Here is a 23,141-nt window from a genome sequence, read left to right as displayed (position 1 = left end):
TTTGACACCTTTATATAGCATTCCCTTTAACTCGTTAGCGATAACCCAGCGCTCTGATGGCGTCACCTGGTAAGGTTTCTGTCTAATTGGGTGTGCTGACCTAATGCCAATGGTCTGACGAGTGCGGGAGGCCGGAAGTGTCGTTTGGGAATCATCTTGTGCAAAGTCGAAGGTTGAAACATGTTTTGAGAGGACATCGACTAATATGTCGCATCCAGCTGATGACAGGGACTTGTCCACCCTAAGGAGAAGCTTAGAAGTCGTCAGCAGAGTCAGCTTCATTCTAACTCAAAACAGCAACTAAAGCTGTCTCTTTCCGCTCATACCCAGCAAGCTTCATACTTTGTGGCACCACAATGTTTTTCGCTGAACAGTTTAGCGCACACAAAGCTGCTTCCTCGTTCGACAGACAACACAAGGAAGCGCCAAAAAGTCTTCATTGACACAGTTAAATGTGATTGGATCCACCACAGCATCAAACGTGCAGGCGTCTGCAGTCTAAGCATTTACTAGAACAACCGACGAGGGCCAAGCAGGAAGGACCATGTCTTCGGATGCACGCAGAGTGCTTTCGCTGGTCTGAGGTTCTTCAGCGACGGCATTAAAGAAGACGCTGCTCCCAGAGGAGGCTGGTTTGGCGGGAGATTAGGGGAGGGAAAGCGTTGTCTAGGATAGAAACGTGGCCGAGAAAGGTTTAGTGGCATGACCTGTATGGACGACTGAAACATTATCCTCTTTGGACGCCATTTGCAACGAAGCTCGCAAATACACAACCAACCCTTAAATTTAAACGTCCCTTAAAAGCACCGCATCTGCAAACGATTATCTGACACTCTTGGCTAACCACCACGTGTAAACTTGGTGTGTGTAAACACGAGTCTATAACAGCGTTCTGACATCAGGTGAGCCTGGAGGTCAGTCTTGCAATAAGCTGTAGTTGCTGGTTTTACTGGAAGGATATTTCATAATAGGTCACCCGGGGTGGTTATTACTCAGAGATAACAGCTGAGTATATTAATAGCAAAAAGCCACATTTTAATGCCCACAACACCACAAGCGTGGAGATTGTGTTCATGTGACTTCGTTGACTCGAAGGGACTAGTTTTCTTTTTAAATTTTGCCTTTATCATAAACAATGAACCCACACGCACAAAATGCAAAATTTATTTCTGTGCCACTGAACATATTCTAAATTATTTTAAGAAAAATACACTCCCGCAAATAAATGGAATGAAACAAACGTAAACTGTTTGAAAGATCGCAATATAAAACTCCTATATGCGATGTTTCCAGTAATATACGACCCAGCAACACTGATAAGCTGTTCTGTATTGCTTTAGTCGCTCAAACATGTGTTTCAAAATACAGATATCACAACCCAGCTGCTCTGTACCCAACCACAAGCACATTAGCGTAAATATTTCTCTTCCCAAGCTCCACCGGCTCTTCTAAGCAACCGACTCCAGCATGGAGTACCTTCAGCAAAGGGACCTCACATACGCCCTGAACAAATCAGCACTACTCCTCCTGGGCGCAGGCACCCGGGTCGACCTCGTCACCTGCCCCCTACCCATCCGTTCCTATCAACTGTACCCTCTTCCACGGTGACCTGCCTAAGTTCTCGTCATTCCTACTTCACGTCGACGAACCGGGCACTGCACTCCTGCCGCAACTCCACTTCACGGTTTCCCAAAGATCTTGCGCCCTTTGAGGGCGATCTGAAAATCCTTGTATCACAGTTCGCCTTTTCACGAGCCGTTTCTGCGCTCAAGCTTCAGCGGGAGGGGACCTTGTCTTCCTTGACTTCCTTCGGCGATTGCAAAAAATCATAGCCAGGAAGGTAGTAGCCACGCTGAGGATTATGCCCGCCACGAGCCTGAACAGTCCGTCGTAGGAGCCCGTGTGGTCACGAAAATATCCTGCAAGAGACCATCAGTCAAATTTATTACATGTTATATCACGATTCCATTTAATTAAAATCTCTTGTTAAAGATTTCACTTTTCAAATGCGGTATAAGCTGTGTGTTTGAAATTCTTTTGTTGTCTTTTAATAAAAATTTACACAGTCGCGACGTCGCGGCAGATTACAGGCTGAAAAACAACGAGACTAAATGTGGCTGCTCACAGAAAGGTTCGCGCCCTTCACAAACCCTGAACCACAGCTTTGCTTCCCCTGGATCAAAAATTCAGAAAATACGGCTGACATTTAATGTAGGGAAATTAAAAGCCATTTGGACCTTTCGTCACAACACACGTTTGATGATAGTGAGCTATTGCCTGCGCCTGACTTCAAAAACAGATATACGATTTGATATTTGGGAACAGAATTTTTTTATTTGACTCTGGTTAATGGTCATATTTCTAAAAATGGTTATCACCATTTATCTTGAGCGAAACTTAATAATTCTGTTGTTAGGGCATATCTTTGAAGCTTAATCAGCTAAATAAGTGCGAGCAGTGGGATCCCATATATTCGGCACGACTCGGACAGTCAACGCAATATATATGCCACAAAATGAAGAAACCTTGTCCTCTGTTTTCCTGCAATTGGTTGCGCCTATTCCTTTCGCATTTATCAAAAGAAACTGCATTGCAATCTTTTTGCTGCTCATCACCCCCCGAATGTCAAACTTCATTAAAGATATCTGAACATGGGTGTAACGGGGCACAGAAAACACCACAGAAAGCGAACAGCAGGATGTGTTGCTCTCACACGGAGCGTGCCCGTTTACACGATGGTACTTCGGCATAGTGATACTAGGCATATCCCAGGCGCGTTCTGTCAGCACTGACGGAATATGAAACCGCTCATTCGCTCAAACTCCCTCGCGTTCCGAGGGCAGCGAGATGGAGATGTAACATAATTTTCTATAGATTCTAGAGGCTGACTTGCATCACATTCAGTTAGAAAACATTGACCGACAATTGTGCGTCTCCATAATGAAAACCATTAACGCACCTTTCGAAGAAATTAGATTTTGGAAACACTGAAGTAAATCATTTGATACTGTCGGGTACATACATAATTATTAACCCCTCTCTATTTTCTGATCGTGTTTGTTCATCCTTGCGTGCTTATTGCATGCTATTGAACACAGGAAGGGTTGGAATAGGTCAAATTTAGGAATTGATCACTGCAGGGTCTCGTGGGACCTGTCAAGCAGACCGATCACCCACAAAACACGCTGCAGAACTTATTGAGTCTGTACGGCCGCTGGATAGTCTTTGCAGCAATTTTAATTAATGCGAAAGCCCTAAGTGTCTCATAAAACTCGAAAAGCTACCGTGAAAAGTGGCTGTCTTGTCGACGGCATCATCACAAATGACACGAAAAGTCTCACATGACGTTACCGACGGTAACTGCGCAGTGCTCTGATGCCGGTATCCCATACATAGCCTGTTGCTGCACCTGGGGCCCCTTTGTGGAGCACTGCTCTCACCTTTCACAACGCGGTTCTAGATAACAGGCGCAGATAAGTTCGCAGCCTTCCACTGTATAAGCAGTGCTCCAAGATGGCCGCATCAGTGACGTCATTGCAAGTTATGTATACGCTCACTGCTCCTCGGCGTGCCGTTCTGTGTCAGAAATATAATTCGGGTGGTGTTATAGGCCACAAAAACAATAAAAAGCTATTAAAACAAAGATTCACTGCGTCGGGTGCCCACATAAGGCGTCATTTTTTGTATGCATCATTTGGGGGGGGGGTTAACATCCCCCCCGCCGGTTACGCCCCTGTCTGTGATAGTACAGCGGGAGCGCCGAGCGGGAAGCTCGGCAGTGGAGAAGCATGGTGGTGATCTGGTGCCGTTGCCCGGCTGTTAAAATCGTGCACCTCATCAGTCTTCAACGTCTCTGCAGAATTTTCCTGCGCCGTACTTGTTGGAGCATGGTGGCCAAGGGCAGCAGCGCTCGGGACCATGGTTGAACGAACCGGGGTTTATGGCTGCAATGACACCGTATTTACACGATGGTTGTACAGCCCCTACCCGGAATTCAGGAGAACTCTTCGTTCGCCCCTTCCGTTTGAGTGTGCTGGCCTCGCTCAACATAGGAACGGGCGCTTATATGGTGGGGGCTAAAGAATCGCAGCTTGTCACATTGCCTCCTGAGATAGATGCAATTGGGATGGCTGATAGGGCCACGTCTCGATATGCTGGATGTCTTGGATTCTGGCCTTGCCAGTCCTACCTAACCTCAATCCCGACACAAGCGGGAGCCTCGCTTTCGTTTTGAGAAGCGTTTTACCAATAACTAAGCTTCTGTGCGCAATCAAATTCAAGGTGAAGACAGAATTGAGTGGGTGTTTTGGAAGCGTGGCCTGACGACACCAACTCCCCCGTGCTGGAGCGACCAGCTCCTTCCCCGACATGCCCAAGTGACATGGCTCTGTCACCACGTGCTCATTGTGGTGGCCACCGATTAGAGCTTTTAGATGCGAAGCATCTCATGCTCGGAGCTGTGTCCCTCCCCCCATTTTCGTTGTTGTCCGCGTCCGCACACCCACTGCGCATACCTGACCAGGCACCGCTGATGATGATTATGGCAGGATGCCCCCAGGGATTGTCCAACCAAAGAATCCATCACGAGATAGCTTCGCGTTCAACCACCGTCGTCATCTTCACGTAGGGGAACCCTGAGTACCACACCCCCACTGCGCATGCCTGGCCGGGCACCGCTGATGATGATTGTAGCAGGATACCCCTAGAGATTGGATTAGATGCGAAGCATCTCATGCTCGGGGCTGTGTCCCTCCCTCCCTTGTCGTCGTCGTTGTCCGCCGTCCGCACACCCACTGCGCATGCCTGGCAAGGCACCGCTGATGATGATTGTGGCAGGAATTCCCTAGGGACTGTCCAATCAAAAAATCCATCACGAGATAGTTTCGCGTTCAACCGCCGTCGTGATCTTCCCGTACGGGGAACCCTGAGCAGTATGCGAGGCATTCCTCCTCTCCTCTCCGAAGCTCCTCTCCTCTCCGGAATTGCGCAACGAATGCAACACCTGCGGCTTCGCGCGCGATAATGCGAAGCAGCTTAGGGCAACGTTACTAGAATAAACTCAGTTTGAAAGCTCCGCCGGAGAGGCGGGCCGCGTGGCGGTCGCGAGAACTAGCGGCGCTGCAGTCAAGTCATGCGCTACTCCCGGCGCGTCGTCTGCTTCGGCGGCGGGAGGCCGCTGCAGCCGAACGCGGCGGGCCGCCGCGCAGGCGTACCACGGCAGCTTTCTAATACTGCTGTTGCTAAACTTAAACATCTATCATCTTTCCAGTCGACTAGCTTAAACGCCTTCGTCCATCTAGTCGACGTTACCGCATCACATTTGTGCACTGTTTAAGTGGAAATGCGTTGGGTCGCCTGTATGCACTGACATACAAGCGCAGCTCATTGGCTAGCTAAGAATCGACGGTCGGCCTATATTTTAACTGTCTACAGCGTTTAACTTGATTGATTGTGGAATTTAACGCGCCGACGCAACGCAGGCGATGATGCGCGCCGTAGTGGAGGGCTCCGGATTAATTTTGACCACCTGGGGATCTTTAACGTGCGCCGAAATCTCGTACACACGGGCGTTTTTGCTTTTCACCTCCATCAGAAAAGCGGCCGCCGCGGCCTGCGTTTAGCTTCATGTACGGTAGTTTCTAATTCAATTACTCTTTTCAGCGTAGTTTTATAACTGCTGCGCCGTCTTACCTCGACCAAAAACGACCCAACGAGTTTGTGAAAATAATGCCTTTATAAGTGCTTTTATCTCCACGCGGCAATAGGACAGTGTTTCTGAATCTCGTCGGTGCAAGGTCCCGTTAACCAGCTTACGATGAAGAGTTCCTATGCTCAACTTTTATATTCTGCAGGGCTGGTCCCACTTCCTCTCGCCTTTGTGCACTCTGTAGTGCATACGAGCAAAAAGAAATGGCGGCTAAAACAACAGCCCTACTGCCTGTCAATTTACAGCTGCCCACAAGCGTCTTTTTATTAGAACAGAAGTTGCATAATCAGATACTAGAAACTCCTCTCGCGATACTGTGACTGATCTCTGCCCCTCAGGTGATGAAAACCTCGTTGAAACGTCAACAGCTTTCGCCTCGTTAAGAAGATCATCGCTGTTGCAGGTACTTAATGATGATAACTATAACACCCAGCGGGTCGACTTCAACACAAGCCTTTCGCTTGTTCTCTGTGCAATAATGCTATATACAGCAGTATTTGGGGCACGGAAAGTATATGCAGGCACATCCCCCAATTATACTGCACTACACTGACGTCCACAGAGCTTCCAGAAGTCGTTTCTGCGAAAACAAACGGTGGTCTCTTGGCACCATCGAAATACTTCTTGAAATTGCGCCATGTCGTGGAAAGAGGGTTTAGTGTTTACAGGTTTAATGCTAGGGTTAATGTTCTACACGTTTAATGCAGCCGTTATATGCAAATAGTGAGCGCCAATAGTGGAGGTGTTGACAGTATTGTTTGAACAAATATTACTTGCTGAGTTCGAGGCTCATCTGTTGAACTGCGATGCATTCGACAATCACATTTAAGTTTTGTCGAAGAAGATTGCCAACGTGTATTCAAGAATCAGGTTCAACCCATTCCGACTGAAATCAACCGGAAAAACTTGCACGCACAACGCTGTATGAACACAGCAGACAGTCTATTATTTCGTAAAATCTGCAAAGGACAGGTAAGAACCAGAATTAAAGGAAGCTGGCTAGTTAGTATGCCTTCGTATTTTTTGCGGTTTTTAAGTGCGTGCGCTTTGTTTAAGTCGCCTCATAGCCTACGTTGTGATAAATTACGCAGTTTTTTTTTATTTTTTGGTTACTCTTTTGTCGTGTGTGACTTTTTTTTTCTTTTGAAATTGTGTAAACCCTGGGGTGAATAAAATTTGTGTACCGTTTGATGCTTCCTCCGTGTGCCTCTCTTCTGGAACGTTTCGAGCAAATATGCCTTACACCGTGAACGGCTGAATGCGTATTCGCTCATACGTAATCGCGTACGGCACATATGTAATTTTGTAAACAGCTGCTTTGGGAGACAGTAATCTGTTGTTTTAGCCACCCTTTTCTTTTTCTCAACCAAAAAATTATCAATGTGGCATTGAGTCGTCTTGAGCGTGAGCGATTTCGGCAGCTTCCCGTCGCCACAAACACATCAAAAGGTGCAGACACCATGCATACATATAAGGAGTCCTGCAAATACACTGTTCTTGAGGCCCTCAAACACTGGTTTTTCTTGTGCATCCTTGTGTCATGTTATGTACAATTCAGCCTTTAAAAAAAAAAAGTCCTCATTGAAGACTGATTCGCCTTTCGAAGAGGTGTCTTGTATGACCAGCTGAACGGATTTGTTGAGTTCAAGACACCAGAAAGGCGGTAAAAGATCCTTGTGAATTCAGGTGTACCATGAGCACCTTTAAATTGCGGATTCAAGCTTTAATGTGAACTCACAAAATTCGAGTGCGTTTGTCACAGATGAACTAAGCGTAAGAACTGTAAACCGAACTTTCATCTTTGGTGATCTAATGCTCCTATGCACTACAGAGTACACAAAGGCGAGATGAGGTGGGACCAGCCCGGCAGAATATAAAAGTTGAGCAAAGGAACTCTACATCGGAAGCTGGTTAACAGGACCTTGCACCGACGAGATTCAGAAACACTGTCCTATTACCGCGTGGAGATAAAAGCACTTATAAAGGCACTGCTTTCACAAACTCGTTGGGTCGTTTTTGGTGGAGGTAAGACGGCGCAGTAGTTATAAAAACTACGCTGAAAAGGGTAATTGAATTAGAAACTACCGTACATGAAGCTAAACGCAGGCCGCGGCGGCCGCTTTTCTGATGGAGGTGAAAAGCAAAAACGCCCGTGTGTACGAGATTTCGGCGCACGTTAAAGATCCCCAGGTCGTCAAAATTTATCCGGAGCTCTCCACTACGGCGCGCCTCATCGCCTGCGTTGCTTCGGCGCGTTAAACCCCACAATCAATCAAGTTAAACGCTGTAGACAGTTAAAATATAGGCCGACCGTCGATTCTTAGCTAGCCAATGAGCTGCGCTTGCAGGTCAGTGCATACAGGCGACCCAACGCATTTCCACTTAAACAGTGCACAAATGTGATGCGGTAACGTCGACTAGAAGGACGAAGGCGTTTAAGCTAGTCGACTGGAAAGATCCTAGATGTTTACGCTTAGCAATAGCAGTACTAGAAAGCTGCCACGGTACGTCTGCGCGGCAGCCCGCCGCGTTCGGCTGCAGCGGCCGCCCGCCGCCGAAGCAGACGACGCGCCGGGAGTAGCGCAAGACTTGACTGCAGCGCCGCTAGTTCTCGCGACCGCCGTTTGGCCCACCCTCCTCCGCTGGCGGGGATGCGGAGCTCCGAAACTGAGCTTATTCTAGTAACGTTGGCTTAGGGTTACAGACGCGACGGTAGCCGCTGCATACTCCGCTGGGGGCGCCACTGTAGCTCCGCGGTATAAATGACGCGCGCGCACTTCACTCCCCTCATTCTCCTCCCGCAACGCCGCGGTCGAACTGAAAACTAATGGGAACTTGAGTCGACCCCATGGCTGCTTCTCATACTACTCATGGTTCCCCTACGCGAAGATGGTGAAATTTTTTTTCTTTTACCATCACACAGGCTGCACAGTGACTCCCTCTGTATAGCGCGGGCACACGTTCCCTTCGGCCGGTTCCCGTCCTGTCCAGATTCCTTTTCGCGATGATAATCTGAGTTATATATACTTCGCTGAGCGCCACGTTGAGATCCCTGTGATGGCTTCAGAATTAAAAAGTGCCAAGGCACGCGGAGGTGAAAAGGGTGGTGTGGAGAGATAGAAGGTGGTGATGACTTGTGTCATTGCAACTGAGTTATTCATATCAGAAAGTGAGTTTAATATAGCTCTAGCATAACCAGGGTTCGGTTTCTTAAGTCTGTTCGTGTGTGCCGGGGAGCGGGCTTCGGGAAAGAGAAACAGCAGCGCCATGGGAGGGTTCTTAGAAAACGCGACGGTCCGTAAAACCATCCGCACGCGTCTAGTATACGTCGCCGCGTGCGCTCATAGCTTCATCCCGCACCGCAGTCGGTGACGACGCACCGGGGTCCGGTCGGAGGCGGGAAAGACAGAGAAAGTACGCCACGACGGAAGAGGCTGGAGCAGCTCAAATTTCCTTCGTCGTAACCGCCATCGGGTGGCAGCGGCTCTTGATGGAGCAGCCGCAGCGGCCCTATGAGACCAAAATGAGAGTGCTACAGAACGTTCAACAGAAGATCAACAAATGGTCGAACTGGGCTTTTGCTGAACAATCGTAGGTAGCTTCATACATACCCCTATTTCTTTCTTTCTTTGTGCCTAAATACACTGCTAGGTGTCCACGGTGGACCTGTCTACTTGTTGGCCTTCTGCTGTGATGATGTAGGTTCTGTTCAATTCGACAGAATAAAGAAACTTTTACTTTCCAAGAAGTAAAAAAAAACACGGCCCACGTTCGGCTTCAACTATGAACCTTTCATACGCTCCAGATTCCGCGAAGTTGCACTGAAATTGTTGCCTGTTCCTACTACAAGCATAAGAGAACCCAACCCAGTGGAACCGCCAAAGTTTCCAGCGGAAACGTGGGTGTGGTCCACGCAGTCTAAAATGTAAATCAAGCTATGTTGACACTGTAGAAATATTTTGGCGCCTGCAGCAGAAGTGCAGACAACGCCTTCCAGATTAATCAACGCACGTACAATTCGAAGTAGTAGCGGGTGTGAAAACACCCGGGAAACAACTTTTTCCTGCACGTTGTCATGCTCTCTTGCTAACGTCATACTTTCACGTCTATTTTCGCGTCATGTCACGAAAGGAGCATAAGCATACACTAACATGAAATAACACCACGCTAGTCCATCGCGCTTCTGTTACGCAGCGTGCCTATGCCCAATAACTAAACAACGTGTGCGGTTCTTTTTTTCGGTGCAATGGTACAATCAATGCCGCTTAATTGTGAGCTCATTAGGAATAGTACTGACTTCATTTAGGACGCATTTGTATGAGAAGTGTTTTAGACACAGAATCCGATTTGCTATCTACGTGACCGTTAGATATACTTTGATCAGAGAAAAGAGATAAGTATCTACTTATCTTTTTATCTATTTACCTACTTATCTACTTAACTTTTAAAAGTGGAAGTTGGCAACAGCCAGTGTCACTCTTTTTTAAACAGGTGTAAAATTGGGGGAAAGTCCCGCTCTGGTAAGAGTGGACGTAAGAATAACAATGCACCGTCAGGTTTGGGCTTTAGGGTAATTACACAAAACAAGGTAGTAGCTTTTTATCCTCTCTTGAGAACGGCAAGTCTTCTCAAAGATCGGTACTTGCATTTTCCAGGGTTACATCAATAATCGTTAAACGCAATGGCGTATTCAATAAGTTTACGAGCCTACTAAATATTCAAGGACTGGTTTTAAGTATGGTTAACAGAGCTCCACGCTAAAGCAATTTCGGCTAAAATTTCCACATATACATATACGTTTTGAAATTGCACTTGACACTGCCGCAGTGTTGACTACATTTAATATATAAATTTGCAGCTTATGGGACCCGGCCATGATTTTTTCATTGTAGAAGAAACTAATACTTTCTCGTGTCCACACATGCTTGCTACTGTAAACTGCACTGCCTTGTCCTTTTTTAACAACGGGCTGGCTCAGTTGAAGTAAAATTTGGTGTTGTAGGCCAGTTGCTCTCCGCAAATCTTCGGCGCCACAGGAAGATTTCTGCTTGCCTGAACACCGCTGTTTTAATTTTTAACAGGTAGACATTATTCTATAAAATCACGTGGATGTGAAAATGGCTTCCAGGTTCAGGGCTTCATAAATTGTAGCTAACACAACTGCAATTTTGGGCGATAAATACATGTCGACGCACTCCACACCACGCAGACTGTTTACCAGGGAGCTGTCCAAGTACTCACCCATGATTAGAGGATTACAGAAGAGTAGAGGCACAAGAAGCAGCCCTGACGTGCCCGACACCAGGGATATAGCCTCTGCACCGAGGTAATCAGCTATTAAAACATGCTTCGAGGTCATAGTGCAGGCAATGGTCACTGACGACAGGGCTCGCACGATCACATGGGCCACACCACTCGTTTCGGGCGTAATCGAAAACAGAAGCCCGAGGATAGTCATGGCTCCACACGAAAGGATTGGTCTCGACACCAATCCCACATCGGCAGCGAGAGGTAGAAGGGTCCGGCCTAGAATTTCCGGCGCGGCGACGTAAGTTATAGTCATGGCCGCGTGCGCTGCAGGCACACCCTTATCAATAGCATAGTCAACTATAGTGAAGATATGCACGATGTTGACGTAGTCCATAAGCATTGACAGTAGGACGGCCACGACGAAACCGGGCGAGGGAACGTTTGCACTTGAGCAAAGTTTTGATAACCTTAAGACCAACGGTGAAAGCTTCGACCCACTCGATGGCGTGACATATTGTATTCCAGGTGCGTGGGGCATCGCCTCCCTGTTTCCAGGAACGGCATCGGCATTCGTATCTGTGTTTTCTGTTGACCTGCGATGGCCGGACACTGCAGAGCTGCGGTCCGGAGTACCGACATTGTTTGAGCCCCCTTCAAAGATCAAGTGTTCATCAGCGAGCGCTAAGGAATCTAAACGAAGAAATTCCGGTCGTCCTTCTTGTACAGCACATTCGCAATCTGTGAATGAGCTCCGACTAGAATATCGCATTTCTGCGCACTTGCTTGGCCGTGTTATGTTACTCTTCGTTGTGATGTCGTTTTCAGTGCCGTGAGACGGGCATTTTCGAAGTGGCACTCCTTCATCTTGCTGCAAGGAGTCGCGGTCATAATCCTTCGAATATTGTTTCACTTTCCTGGGCTGACCATTTCTGTATTGGGTTTTTTGCAGCAACGAGGCGTCGCATCCAGTCTCGTCGTGAATTTCACCTGGTGCAGCACCTTTGTTAGAAGTTCTCCCGGCAGCTATCGTTGTACTCGGAGTCAGCCAAGGTGGTTCTTTTAGCATTATACTAAGTGCAGTCACGTGCATTGTTATTGCAGCAAAGACAAGCAAGGCTCCACGGAACCCGTAGGCGTCCTTCAGTGCTGAGAGTACAGCAGGGAATATTATCGCACTCATAGGATTTGAAGTCATCCGGACACCCGCTGCAACGCCACGATACTTGTTGAAATACTTCATGATGAGCACCAGATGCGTGACCAGTACGGTCCCACAACCTAAACCTGGACAAAAATAAGTGGTTTTGTTAAATATTTACGACATATCATATACAAATACACAATAAAATACTGTTTCTAGAAGCGTACACTTCTACATTTACTATTATGTTCGCACATAGGGTCACACCAATGAAGTCCCGTCTTTAAAACGTTTTCCTAAATGAGCCACTCCTCCGTTCGCGCTAAAACATCACACGAAGGTCACATTTTGTTTAAAGGGACCCTGAAAGAGGTTTTACCGATACATGGGTGTTCACATTTCCAGGTAAATTAGTGTCCTAGTAATCACCTTCTTCAAGAAGTTTATTTAGGCGATGAGTATTAGTGGAGTTATTGAAAATCAAAACATCTCACTTCCGCCCGCGTCGCGATTCTCCCTCTTTTCGTTTACCTCCCCGCACCGCGCGAGCGTGACTACCCATGATGTTTCACTTTTCGGTGACGTCTGCAACAATATCAGGTGGCGAGCGTAGTCTGCTGCGATAATCGGCGCCGCAGGATCGCTTTGGGAGGGAGCCGTCTTACTCTCGGTGTTCCGTTTGGGCCGTTTTCTATCATTTTATGAATCTTGGACTGCGCTAACGACTGGAAAAGCTGATGGAAGGAATGGGGCGGGACTTTTACGCTTCCACACTACGCAGAAAGATCACGCGAACAGGGAGCGACCCTGTCACCACGCGTTCGCCGCGACGACGTGTCTTGGTACATATTGGAGTCTAAAATATGTGTGGACGAGGAGGAGGAGGGATGGCAAGGAATGGATGACTTTATTAGGAGGTGGCCAATAGGCCCTGTTGTGGGTCATGAGAAAAAGAGGAGGGGTAGACGCTTCATATGAGTATTTTCACTGCACTGTGAACGTTCACTTAGCACGGTATGCACAGTTGAAGTAGTGGCGAGGACACTCTAATACGACAATCATCCGGATATCCAAAAGAGCCATTCAGGTGCCACAAAAGGTGTGTTTGGGGGGTCATCTAGAAAGGGGGTGAATGCTCCGCCATCCTACTACTTTATAGAAACCTGTTTTCATACCGAATTCTGCAATTTGCTGTAACATTTGGAGATTTCTTCAGAAGTCGTCGGGCGTAATTGCGTTGTAAGGAGCTGGTCGCGGTCAGTTCAGTAAGCTTAGCATTCCCAGATGAGGTGGAAAAGGTTCGGTATATTCTGGCTGCCGCAGTAGGGGCCCAGAGGACTAGCAAGGTGCCTATGCGTTGTTTATTTGGAGATGACGTCCAGAGTGTAGGCCGAGTCAGCGTAGACTTTAAAGGAGCACTGACACCAATTTTCGGCGTTAATATTATTGCACAGTTCGCTTCCTTCACTCAACAGAATACCCTGGCTGAAATATGAGCGGCCTGCGACGCGAAGAACATAGTTCAATTGGATCGCATTTATCGCGCCGACGGAGCAGCGCGCGGAGCGGCACTCAGCAAATGGACATCAGCGTGACATCACTCGAGGAGAGGAAAAAGAAGTGACGCGCAGCGCTCGCCAAAAACTCGTGACGTCACTTCACGCGCGCGGCCCCACGAGCGGCGAGCGGGCGCAACACCCTCTCAAGCGGGCGCCGGTGACGTCCGCACAAAGCGGTGACGTCAAACCGGGAGGCTGTCATATGCGCCGTTCGGGAGGAAAGCGCGGGAATTTGAAACAAACGATTTTCAAGCCGCTCAATGTAATTAATTATCGCGAACTGAAGTATTTGAAGTGCTGTTTCAGGTTGGCCAGATCATTAAGCATCGATAAAAGCAATAAAAGTGTAACATAAAATTTTCGTGTCAGGGCTCCTTTAATGGCAAAAATTTCTCCTTTTTTTGGCAGGGACTGCAGCGGAGCAATAAAACCAGGTGGTCAGGCGCCGGCAAGCCGTTGCAGGCTGAGGTTCTTAATTCGACGGTATTTTTGCTGCCACTCCCATTCGCATGCCTGTTGGGGGTCAGGTCGTTCCTGGAGGGACGCGGAAACCATGGGAGGATTATGCAAACACTCCCGGATAGCACTATGTGCCGATTGGTTTCCGTCCGCTCCATGTGTGTGAGCAGGAGTCTAGACCAGGCGTATCTTGAAACCTTCGTGAGTGAAGTCTCGGATTTTGTAAAGAATGTTGATGGCTGTAGAACTGGGCGAGAAGGTCCTGTTTAGTTCCCGTAGAGCGACATGGGAGTCAGTGATGACGCCAAAGTTGTTGGTGGTGGTAAATGAGGTCGCACTTTGTATGGTCTGAATGGCGCCGAGAATCCCGAAAAGTTCGACTTCATCAGGGAGACCACATGTGTTTGTGATGTTGCGAGAGCCATTAAGTTGAAGGATGTCAGAGCAGGTCCAGGCAACCGCTGCTGTTGTTCCGTTCATGGCTGCGTCGGTGCAAATGTCGATTTCATCCGGATCTTTGTCGTTGGCGAGAGGGCGAACATACTGTTCCCGCACGGCGCGGTTACGGCGAGACATGGGTCGGTGCCTGAGGTGGCCCAGGGCGGATCGCTCCCAGGTTGGAATAGCAGATGGAAAAGTGTCAGCATTAAAAGTACCATTTAATGTGTCCCACTTCACAATAGATTGTTCTTGAGGTGCGTAAATCAGAGGAACTCCAGGGGAGAGAAGATCGGGCGGCTGTGTGCGCAGCCTCCTTCCCCTCCAGTCCTTGGTGGCCCATGCAAGTTGTTTCATGGTGTCAGATATTTGTGGATTAACATTAGTCAGACGTTTTCTAGCTAGAAGTGCTACCGGACCCCTGATGAAATTTCGGCAAGCTTATAGTGAGTCAGACATTATGTGCGTTGCGTCAAGTAAGTGGCGGCCAGTGCGATAGCCGTCTCTTCAGCAAACTCAATTTTACTCGTCTTCATTGATAGTCTATCCACCTGTGTTCCCTCGTGCACGACCGCAACCGTACAGATACCCTGAGGTGTGGGTCCCACTGTGTCTACATAATACACGCCTTTACGGGTGCTGTGTTGTTTTGTTATTGCTGTTGCCCAGGCTTGTCTTCTTCCTAAGTTTTGGTCAGGATGCATATTACGGGGCAAATGTTGAACGATGAGCTTACGGCGCCAATCGGGAGGGATGTCCTCTCTGTCTTCAGTGGTAGGGGTAGAGTGACGCGGAGATCCTCAAGGACCTACCTGCCAACATTGTCATTGACAGTCGCATGATTTCGACCGTGCACTGAGCCTCTATGACCTCAGTAATCGTACTGTGCATCCCAAGCTGTATTAAGCATTCGGTGGACGTTTTAGGAAGAAGTCCAAGGGCTCTCTTAACAACTGTCCTTATAATAATGTCAACTTTTTTAAGATAGCATGGTCGTAGCTTGAAATAGAGCACTGCATATGTTATGCGGCTTATGACGAAGGCCTGTACTAGGCGGAGCGTGTCGCATTCCAGGAGACCCCCGTGTTTGCCTGATACTCGACCGTTCATGCGGCTGATTTGTTCACACTTGGATTTAGGTTTAAGGGCAACGCCGTTATTGCCTTTGTTAGTAATTTGAATAATCACGCGGATGGTCTTCAGATCGGATATCTGAGGTTTTCCCAAATTAATGTGAATTTTAGGTACCTCTACTTTGTCCCGGGTGATGTCAAGCAGCTTGGATTTCGCCGGCGCGCACTTGAGGCCGCATTCCTCAGCTGGCATTAAGGTAGCCGCTGCCTGGAGGGCTTTCTCGATTTCTCCGGCGCTTTCGCTTGTTGCCCAGAAAGTAATATCGGCCGCGTATATAGCGTGGGGGACCCCTTCTACCATTTTGAGCCCATCAGGAAGTTTCACCATGGCCACGTTAAACAGAAGGGGTGAAAGCACCGCCCCTTGAGGTGTGCCACGAGTTCCAATATGTACGGGCCCGTAATCTGTGTCATCAATTTTTATGTATGCCTTCCTTCCCTGAAGAAAATCCTAAAATATAGAAAGGTTTTGTGCCCCCAATCCGTGGAATTTAGTGTACTAGGAATTTTGCTGTGCTTTACGTTGTCGAATGCACCTTTCAAGTCTAGTGTTAGGATGGCCCTATCCCCATGTTCTCAGTGAGAGGGGTCGATCACCTCCCGTTTAAGCTGGAGGAGGACGTCTCGGGTTGAAAAGTGTGCACAAAACCCTGTTCTTTGATGTTAGCAGAGCGACGCGTGCAGACCACATCTTTTCCATTCGTTTTCCAACGCACAAAGATAGAGAATGAGGCCGCAAACTGTCCGTTTTTATCTATTTATCAGGTTTGGGAATGAAGTGCTTGATTGATGTTTTCCATTCGTCCGGAATCGGGGCGCCATCCCAGATTGCATTAATGAAGACTGTAAGCTCCTGAATAGATTGTTCGCTGAGGTTTGCTAGCAGACCGACCGTGATGGATTCGCCACCCGGGACAGTACCCCTCCTCAAGCTCGTAAGTTCACCACTCTCCCCGAGTCGCCTATTAATTATGACTTCTCAAGGATTGCGCCGCGTACATATGGGTTCCATTAAAGGTTAAATCATAGTTTGGAGGATGGTAGGAGGGATGGTCTGAATGGTGATCTGAATGTGTGATTCAAGGTCGGTTTTAATGTCCTCTACTTATTGAAGCAGGGCAAGTTCAACCTCTGTGTTTTCTTCTCGAATAGAGCCCCTGCCATTCTGGTTCGCCAGAGTTGTGTTCTCTACCGGATGCCTGTCTTCGGGATTCTCTGTAGGGATCATAGGTTCCCCACTGCCGGCATCCCCGTCCTGTAGAGGGGCTGGTGTGACTAGGCTGCGTTCGGCTTTGATGGTGCAAATTTCTTGATGAAGCTGTTCCTGCTCCCGCTTTAGCTGAATATTTTCGGTCTTAAGAGCATGTATTGCCACCGAAGGAGGGGAGGAACTAGCGACCCGTGCCCAGCTGCTCACCTTTGTGTGATCCGCCGCTGGCGGGTCCGTTTCTGTTTTTACGGGCCTTCGGGCCTGGTTCCCTGGATCTTCTTCATACCCTCCACGTTTATGCTGTAGCTGTCGTTCCACGCCTGAGGGATGGTCGTTACCAGCGTCTCTCGAGTTGTTGCTTTTGTTGGTGCCGCTGTTGTGCACTGTCCCTGGTCTACGATGTTCGAATGAGGCGGCATATTCCGCTGATCCAGTGAGGTGACTGTCCCCTCAGTTGAGGCAGGTGGGCGTGCAGTTGTGTTTAGTCCGGCTGCGCTTTCCCGCATGCCTGGCGCAGTTGGCCGTTGGGAGTAGGGCACACGTCCGCGCGATGTCCGACCGTTCGGCACCGCAGGCAGGCCGTGGTGGTTTTTCGGTAAAGGCGGACTGGGATTGCTTCGTTCAAGTAGAAAACGTGACGATACACTTTGCGTTCCTCAAAACTCAGGACCACCACATTTGTTTGTCCGAGTTTGCGTATGTTGAGGATTTCTGTTTTGAGAGAATATAAGACACCTGAGATGTCTTGTTCCGTCACTGCCGGGTCTACGTTGAAGACGCCCCGGCACGTATCTTCGGCGGGTTTGAGATGTGTCTGTACTTCGCACCGTACGCCGTCAATGGTGGGCTCTCTCACGGCAAGCAGTTGCCTTATGCGCTCTATATTTCGCACTCCCACAATGATGACGTTATGTTCCCAGGCAGGCCAGACGGTCAATTCATGCGTGGCTAGAGAGATACCTGTAGCCGTGTTGATGGCAGCTCCAAGTTAGTTGGCGCCTTTGTACGCCGCAAGGTTTATCGTGTCTCTTGGCGTAATTACGGCAACGGAGTCTTCTTTTCCCAGCTTGTGCATGAACGCTGGCTTCCAGTTGGAGTTGCGCGGCGTCTGTCGGTGCCGGTGGGCGTTCCCAGTGCGCTGAGTCTCGGTGGTCGCATCGTTTCGGCGGAGTTGCTCCTTTGGAGATCTTCCTGCTGGCGTTCCCTTTTCTTCTTGATAAAGTATTCGGTGAATTCATCAAAAATTGATTATTTGGCGGCGAAGTCTGAATTTCGACGACTTGCATGTTGTCTGGATCATATCCCGTGGCAGTCGTCATGACGCCGACCGCCCGGCGCTATCCTCCCGCCTACGTGACTGCGAGGTTAGGCTTAGTGCGGGGTGCCGAGATTCGTGCCCGAACTTCGGCCGTTGTGCAGTCAATTGTGTGCCCACCAGGGTATTGTTGGCGTTCACAGAGTCCTGAAGGCTTCCCGAAAATAATCCAACTGATGTTCGTGCGGCACGAATTAAATTCAGGGCGGAAAACGAATTCATTCGGCCCTGACACGACGCACGTCCGCATTATTGTTGGTGTGATCACAGCGCCCTGCTGTGTATTTCCTAATTGGCTGCTCGTTCGCGCCAATATCAAGCTTGGTCGTGATGTGGGAACGCCATGCACGCGCGTACACAGGCAGTTGTAGTATTCCATTCCGTTATTCTATCTGTTGTAATTTATAACCGTAACAAAAAAGTAGCCGAAGGGTTGCACAGTACAGTCAAATTTCGATACAGCGAATTCCAAGCGACCGCTAAAAATAGCTCGTTATTTTGAATAATCGTTATAATGAAAAAATAAAAAATTCGGAGTAAGAATTATGAACGTAACAAAAGCATCCAGCTACCTTTACTGGGAACACGGGCACAATCGCGTTAGCCTCTAACGCGGGTCTGGATGCACGTTTTTTTGAAAAAATCGGTGATATTTGCCTAACGTGTTCCACTCAAATGCTGCAAGACGAACCGTTCAAAGCTGTGCACGTTCTTGTGCACTGCCTCGGTGGCATTGGTGCACCTGCTAAGAAAAGTGCGTATTTTTGCTACGCACTGCAAAACATCGGTGTTAGACACGGCTTATTCGCCTTGGCTTGCGGGCCCTGTCTCAGCGTCTTCGTCGTTGCTCTCGGCGTCCTCGTCGCCCGTTCCGTCATCGCGACGAACGGTATTGACGATGTCTTCAGTCGTCAGCTCAGCAGACGTGCATGCTTCATCGTCGCACTGGCCAGGTGACTGCATCGTCCACGGCGAACAAAGGCGGCGACAGAGGCTAGCATTGCGGCGAGAATCCCCAAGCGCAGGCGATGGCGATAGAGCTAACGTGCATTTAGTATGCTGATGATGATAGTTGCACATGCCCACCATTAGTCGCCGTTCACATCGATACTAGTAATTTTGTACACCCGGACGTCCTTATTTTGAAGTGTTGTTTTATATAAGGATGATAAAATTCGGTACGTTATTCTGAAATCGGTTTTCTGAAATTCGTAGTAGTGAAATATTTTTACATAGAAATTAATGGGGATTGGGTAGGGGATTTTCAAAATGTTCGTTAATCTGAAAAAATCGTTAATCTGAGGTTCGCAATAACGGGGTTTGACTGTGTACGGCCCTGGGACTTTTCTTAGAGTGCACCGTGCATTCCATTTCCCCCTTCCCCCTTACTTTCCGGGAACTTTTTACGCGATCCTGTGTTTATCAACTATCAGATAAGTACACCGTAACAGATATTACGAGCGGTCTCGAAAGAGTAGTGTGAGTTTTGGGACCGTGCACGCTCCCTCTTTGTTTGACTATATAGATGATAGCACAAAACAATTATTCACCTCTCGCTTCCCCTGATGCCCTGGAGCCTATTTTGTATCTGTAAAGGCTGTTCGTCCATTTTGTACGTGCTCAGTGCTGCAAATTGTGGATGGTTTGGTTGCCGTCTGTGGCCCTACATCCCCCCCCCCCCCCCAAACACGCCTGTCTTGTGTCTTGTTTAAGTGTATTGGAGGAAACTGTGCTTATTCTTTATAAAGACTGACCAATATTGCAAGATACACACACACATCCCAATTCGTCCTCTGAAAGTACAATTGCCTTTTTATGCCTACCAAGCGCGAGTTTAAAACTGAACAAATCGTGCCCATGACTTAGTCGATTCATTGACGTTTAATATGGTAGTTCAACAGTCCGACCAAAAAGTTTTGTTTTGTATCCGCACATAGGATTCGAAAAACATGCCCCTTGGAAGGCACATGAAGAAAAAAAGTAACAAGATGCCCGGGTTTGAACCCATGACTTTGAAAGAGCGAGAGCAAGCGTTGTTCACTGCGCCACGAAACAACGGCAGGCGCGCGGAAATAACCTGTTTACCCAACTTCGTGGCTGACCTCTTGAAAACGCACTGTTTTGGCTGCGACTGCGATTTCGTCCTACGGAAACAGTGCTTTCCGTGCTCTTGTTATTACGCTTTCGGCCCAATACTTTGAACGATATTAATTTCTTGTTACCTAATAAACCTTCCGTAACTCATTTTCTGCTCTTAACTTAGCTTACATTTTCTACAAGCTTAGCTGGTCGCACACGAATATGCAGTTTGCAACTTCGGGAAACGAATTGCTGCCAAAGCGAACGGCCGCAGCGTCGTAAGCCGAAATACGGATTACATTAGCGCTAGTGTGAGTTGTATGAACTTAATAAACTTTACGTTATTTATTACACTGTAGGAACTAACAGAACAGAGCCGCATTCATTATAGCCCGAATGCTGTCGCAGCGCATGCAGTTTTCGCTTCTCGATCGATTCCCGACGAACGTAAGGCCGATAGATAATGGCGGCGTCTTCGGTCAGCCGGCTAGTCACACCACCCCAATAAGCTATTCTAGTAACATCGCACCACGCGGACTTTCGATCGCCCTACGTGTTCGTGTAGCCTTCAGCGTCTAATGACAATTGGCGCTCTGCGAAATTGAAAGTCGGCGTCGCCGCCGTGTCGTCGTCGTGTCGGCCTAGCCACCGCGCCCTAACGAGAAGCGTGGTAATAGAGTGAACAGATAAATGTGGACGTACACAACACCGGAAGACCTCCGCAATGGACAATAGCGCCGTGGGCCCCCGATCCGCAACTGCCCAGGACCTCGTTTTTTTTTTTTTTACCCCCTTAAGGGTTTTTCTTTTTTTTCCATTTCAGAGCAGCCCCCCAGGGGAAATGTAAGTGAAATAAAGACGTGAAACAAACACAACAACAACAATAGCGCTGAGCGTGCTGCATGAAGCGCTAATTAACCAAAGGCGCCGCCGCGAACTGTCGACGCTGAGCAGACAACGCTTCTCCTCGCCGGAGTGAGAGATACCGCCGTCCAATTGCAAGAATTCTGCCTAGTGACGCGCGCGGAAGGATCGATGACGTACACGCGAGAAGGTGACACAGCCCAACAGCACCCAGGAATAGGCGGGAACACGGCAACGAACTTTGTAACGAAATTGTAAACTTTCCGCTACACGTAAAAATGTTGTACCTTGCACAGCTGACGTTTACCGCCCAACCTAACGTTTGCGCTAGTTCATTTAGTGTGCTCAAAATGCCTTTCTGGGTCCCTTTAACACCAACAACAAGAATGACGCTTACGTGCTTATATAGACGACCAAAAACGATTTTCGCCTGCAGGAAACGTGGGGTCATCTTGGCGATCTGGGCCACTGTTGGAGTGTGGCGCCATCTCCGGTGCCCAGAGCGTAACACGGGATGCCGGTGTGCGGCAGGTTAGGAAACACAGGATACTGGCGACATTGGTGTGCTGTGGTGGCTTTACCTAGCTCTCGTACGTTGACACTTGACCGCGATGACCCGCTCGAACCCCTTCAAGACCAGGGCATTGCCACACACTTATTACGCTCTCACCTCCTCTTCAGCACCCTCCTATAGCTTCCCGTACCTCATCCTCTTCCCTGAAACTGCTCTCATCTTTTTTCTGTCTCCTCACTTCCTCTCTGTGTCTTTATATTCTATGTTTCTCCTCTCTTCCATCTTCGTCAACAGTCCTATTCTAAGTCCTTCCTTATATTCTATACCCAACTCCAACTATCCTTCCCTTCCTCCTCTCCCTCTTCTCAGTCTACTACTAGACTCCAGTAGTATTTCTCCGCCTCGTCTTTACCCTTACCTTTCATATACTAGCCTCCCCATTTTCGCCAAGCTACACCCTATTAATGCAAACACTTTTGTTTACTCGGTAAAAAGTCGCGAATTGCAAGTCGTATCCGAGAGAGCGCCGACAAAATGGCTGGTGGTGCCTAAGAATGCCAGCACAATAATGGCGTTGAAATGAAGATGAGCCAATGTGGAATCTCGATGAATATCAAACGAAGGGCCACCGGAATGCCGGACGAACACGCATACCGAACGCCACTACGTCTCCGGGGCTCCAGCTATCTAAAGGAGGACCTAGCGAAAGCGGTCTGGCCTTTAGCCTAAAACGTGGGTTATAGGAATACACTAAGGCCTGCATTACTAATAAAGACATGATAAATACAGAAGTAGCATTCAATAAAGCAGTAAAGTATGTTCCCGCTAAATGTTCTCTGCTTGGCAATGCGAATCTGGGTATGCGTCAGCGTGACGTAAGTAGCTATCATGCGGAATGCATTAAAACCTGCTTCATTGCAGCGCTAACCGACGACGCGTGAGCAGCGCCAACGCGGGTATGTGCTCCCCTGACGTTGCACCTGTTTCCCTTCGAGCTGTAATGTAGTCAGCCTGTAGCAACATCTGGACGCAAATGAATTTGTTGCTTGCCACGTAGGAGCGCTCATTGTTACGGTTACATGTCGTTAAACCTGCACGTAGGCCCACAAAGACGTAACCAGGCCAGACCGCTAGCGCACCATAGCGTTGCCTATGCACCGACAATCCTCAGGTCAGTTTTGGCCCCAACGAATAGCCTGCGGGAACCAGGATGACATTGCAACTTGTGGCACATGGACCAATGTTTGCCTCCTCGGTGGTTACGGCTTTTTCTGAAGATTTTGTTTTCAAATTCCCAGCTCGCGCCTTTTCCCGTTACACGACCAGCGGAAAAATGTTATTTATTTACCTGCCTAACATTGTCATAACACATATGCGTGCTTATTTTAATAGTGTTTCCGTATCAATTGGCACTTTTCACCGTTTATTAGTGTACGCGATCATTACCGATATGTTATTCCGTTACACACTAA

General features: G+C 48.3%; 1 protein-coding gene across 3 annotated transcripts in view; it reads right to left on the bottom strand.

Moving 5' to 3' along the window:
• Positions 1–492: 492 nt before the first annotated feature.
• LOC144169050 (monocarboxylate transporter 5-like) overlaps positions 493–23,141 on the bottom strand; it is a 41,975-nt gene continuing 19,326 nt past the window's right edge. Inside the window, exons 4-5 of one of the 3 annotated variants that reach the window (XM_077698049.1) lie at positions 10,949–11,023; positions 493–1,919 (exon numbers count right to left, since the gene is read on the bottom strand). In XM_077698049.1, coding sequence (XP_077554175.1) covers positions 1,768–1,919; positions 10,949–11,023 — 227 coding nt within the window. In that variant the 3' untranslated portion in view covers positions 493–1,767. Of the gene's footprint in view, positions 1,920–10,948; positions 12,242–23,141 lie in introns of all 3 variants that reach the window. The other 2 variants (XM_077698047.1, XM_077698050.1) reach the window with 2 other exon arrangements.

This window comes from Haemaphysalis longicornis, unplaced genomic scaffold (genome assembly GCF_048455015.1).
Source record: "Haemaphysalis longicornis isolate Haplotype H1 unplaced genomic scaffold, Haemaphysalis longicornis Haplotype H1 scaffold_2, whole genome shotgun sequence".
NCBI classification, from domain to species: Eukaryota; Metazoa; Arthropoda; class Arachnida; order Ixodida; family Ixodidae; genus Haemaphysalis; species Haemaphysalis longicornis.
The sequence above is the reverse complement of the archived record's forward strand: the minus strand, read 5'-3'. Positions and strand labels throughout refer to the sequence as shown.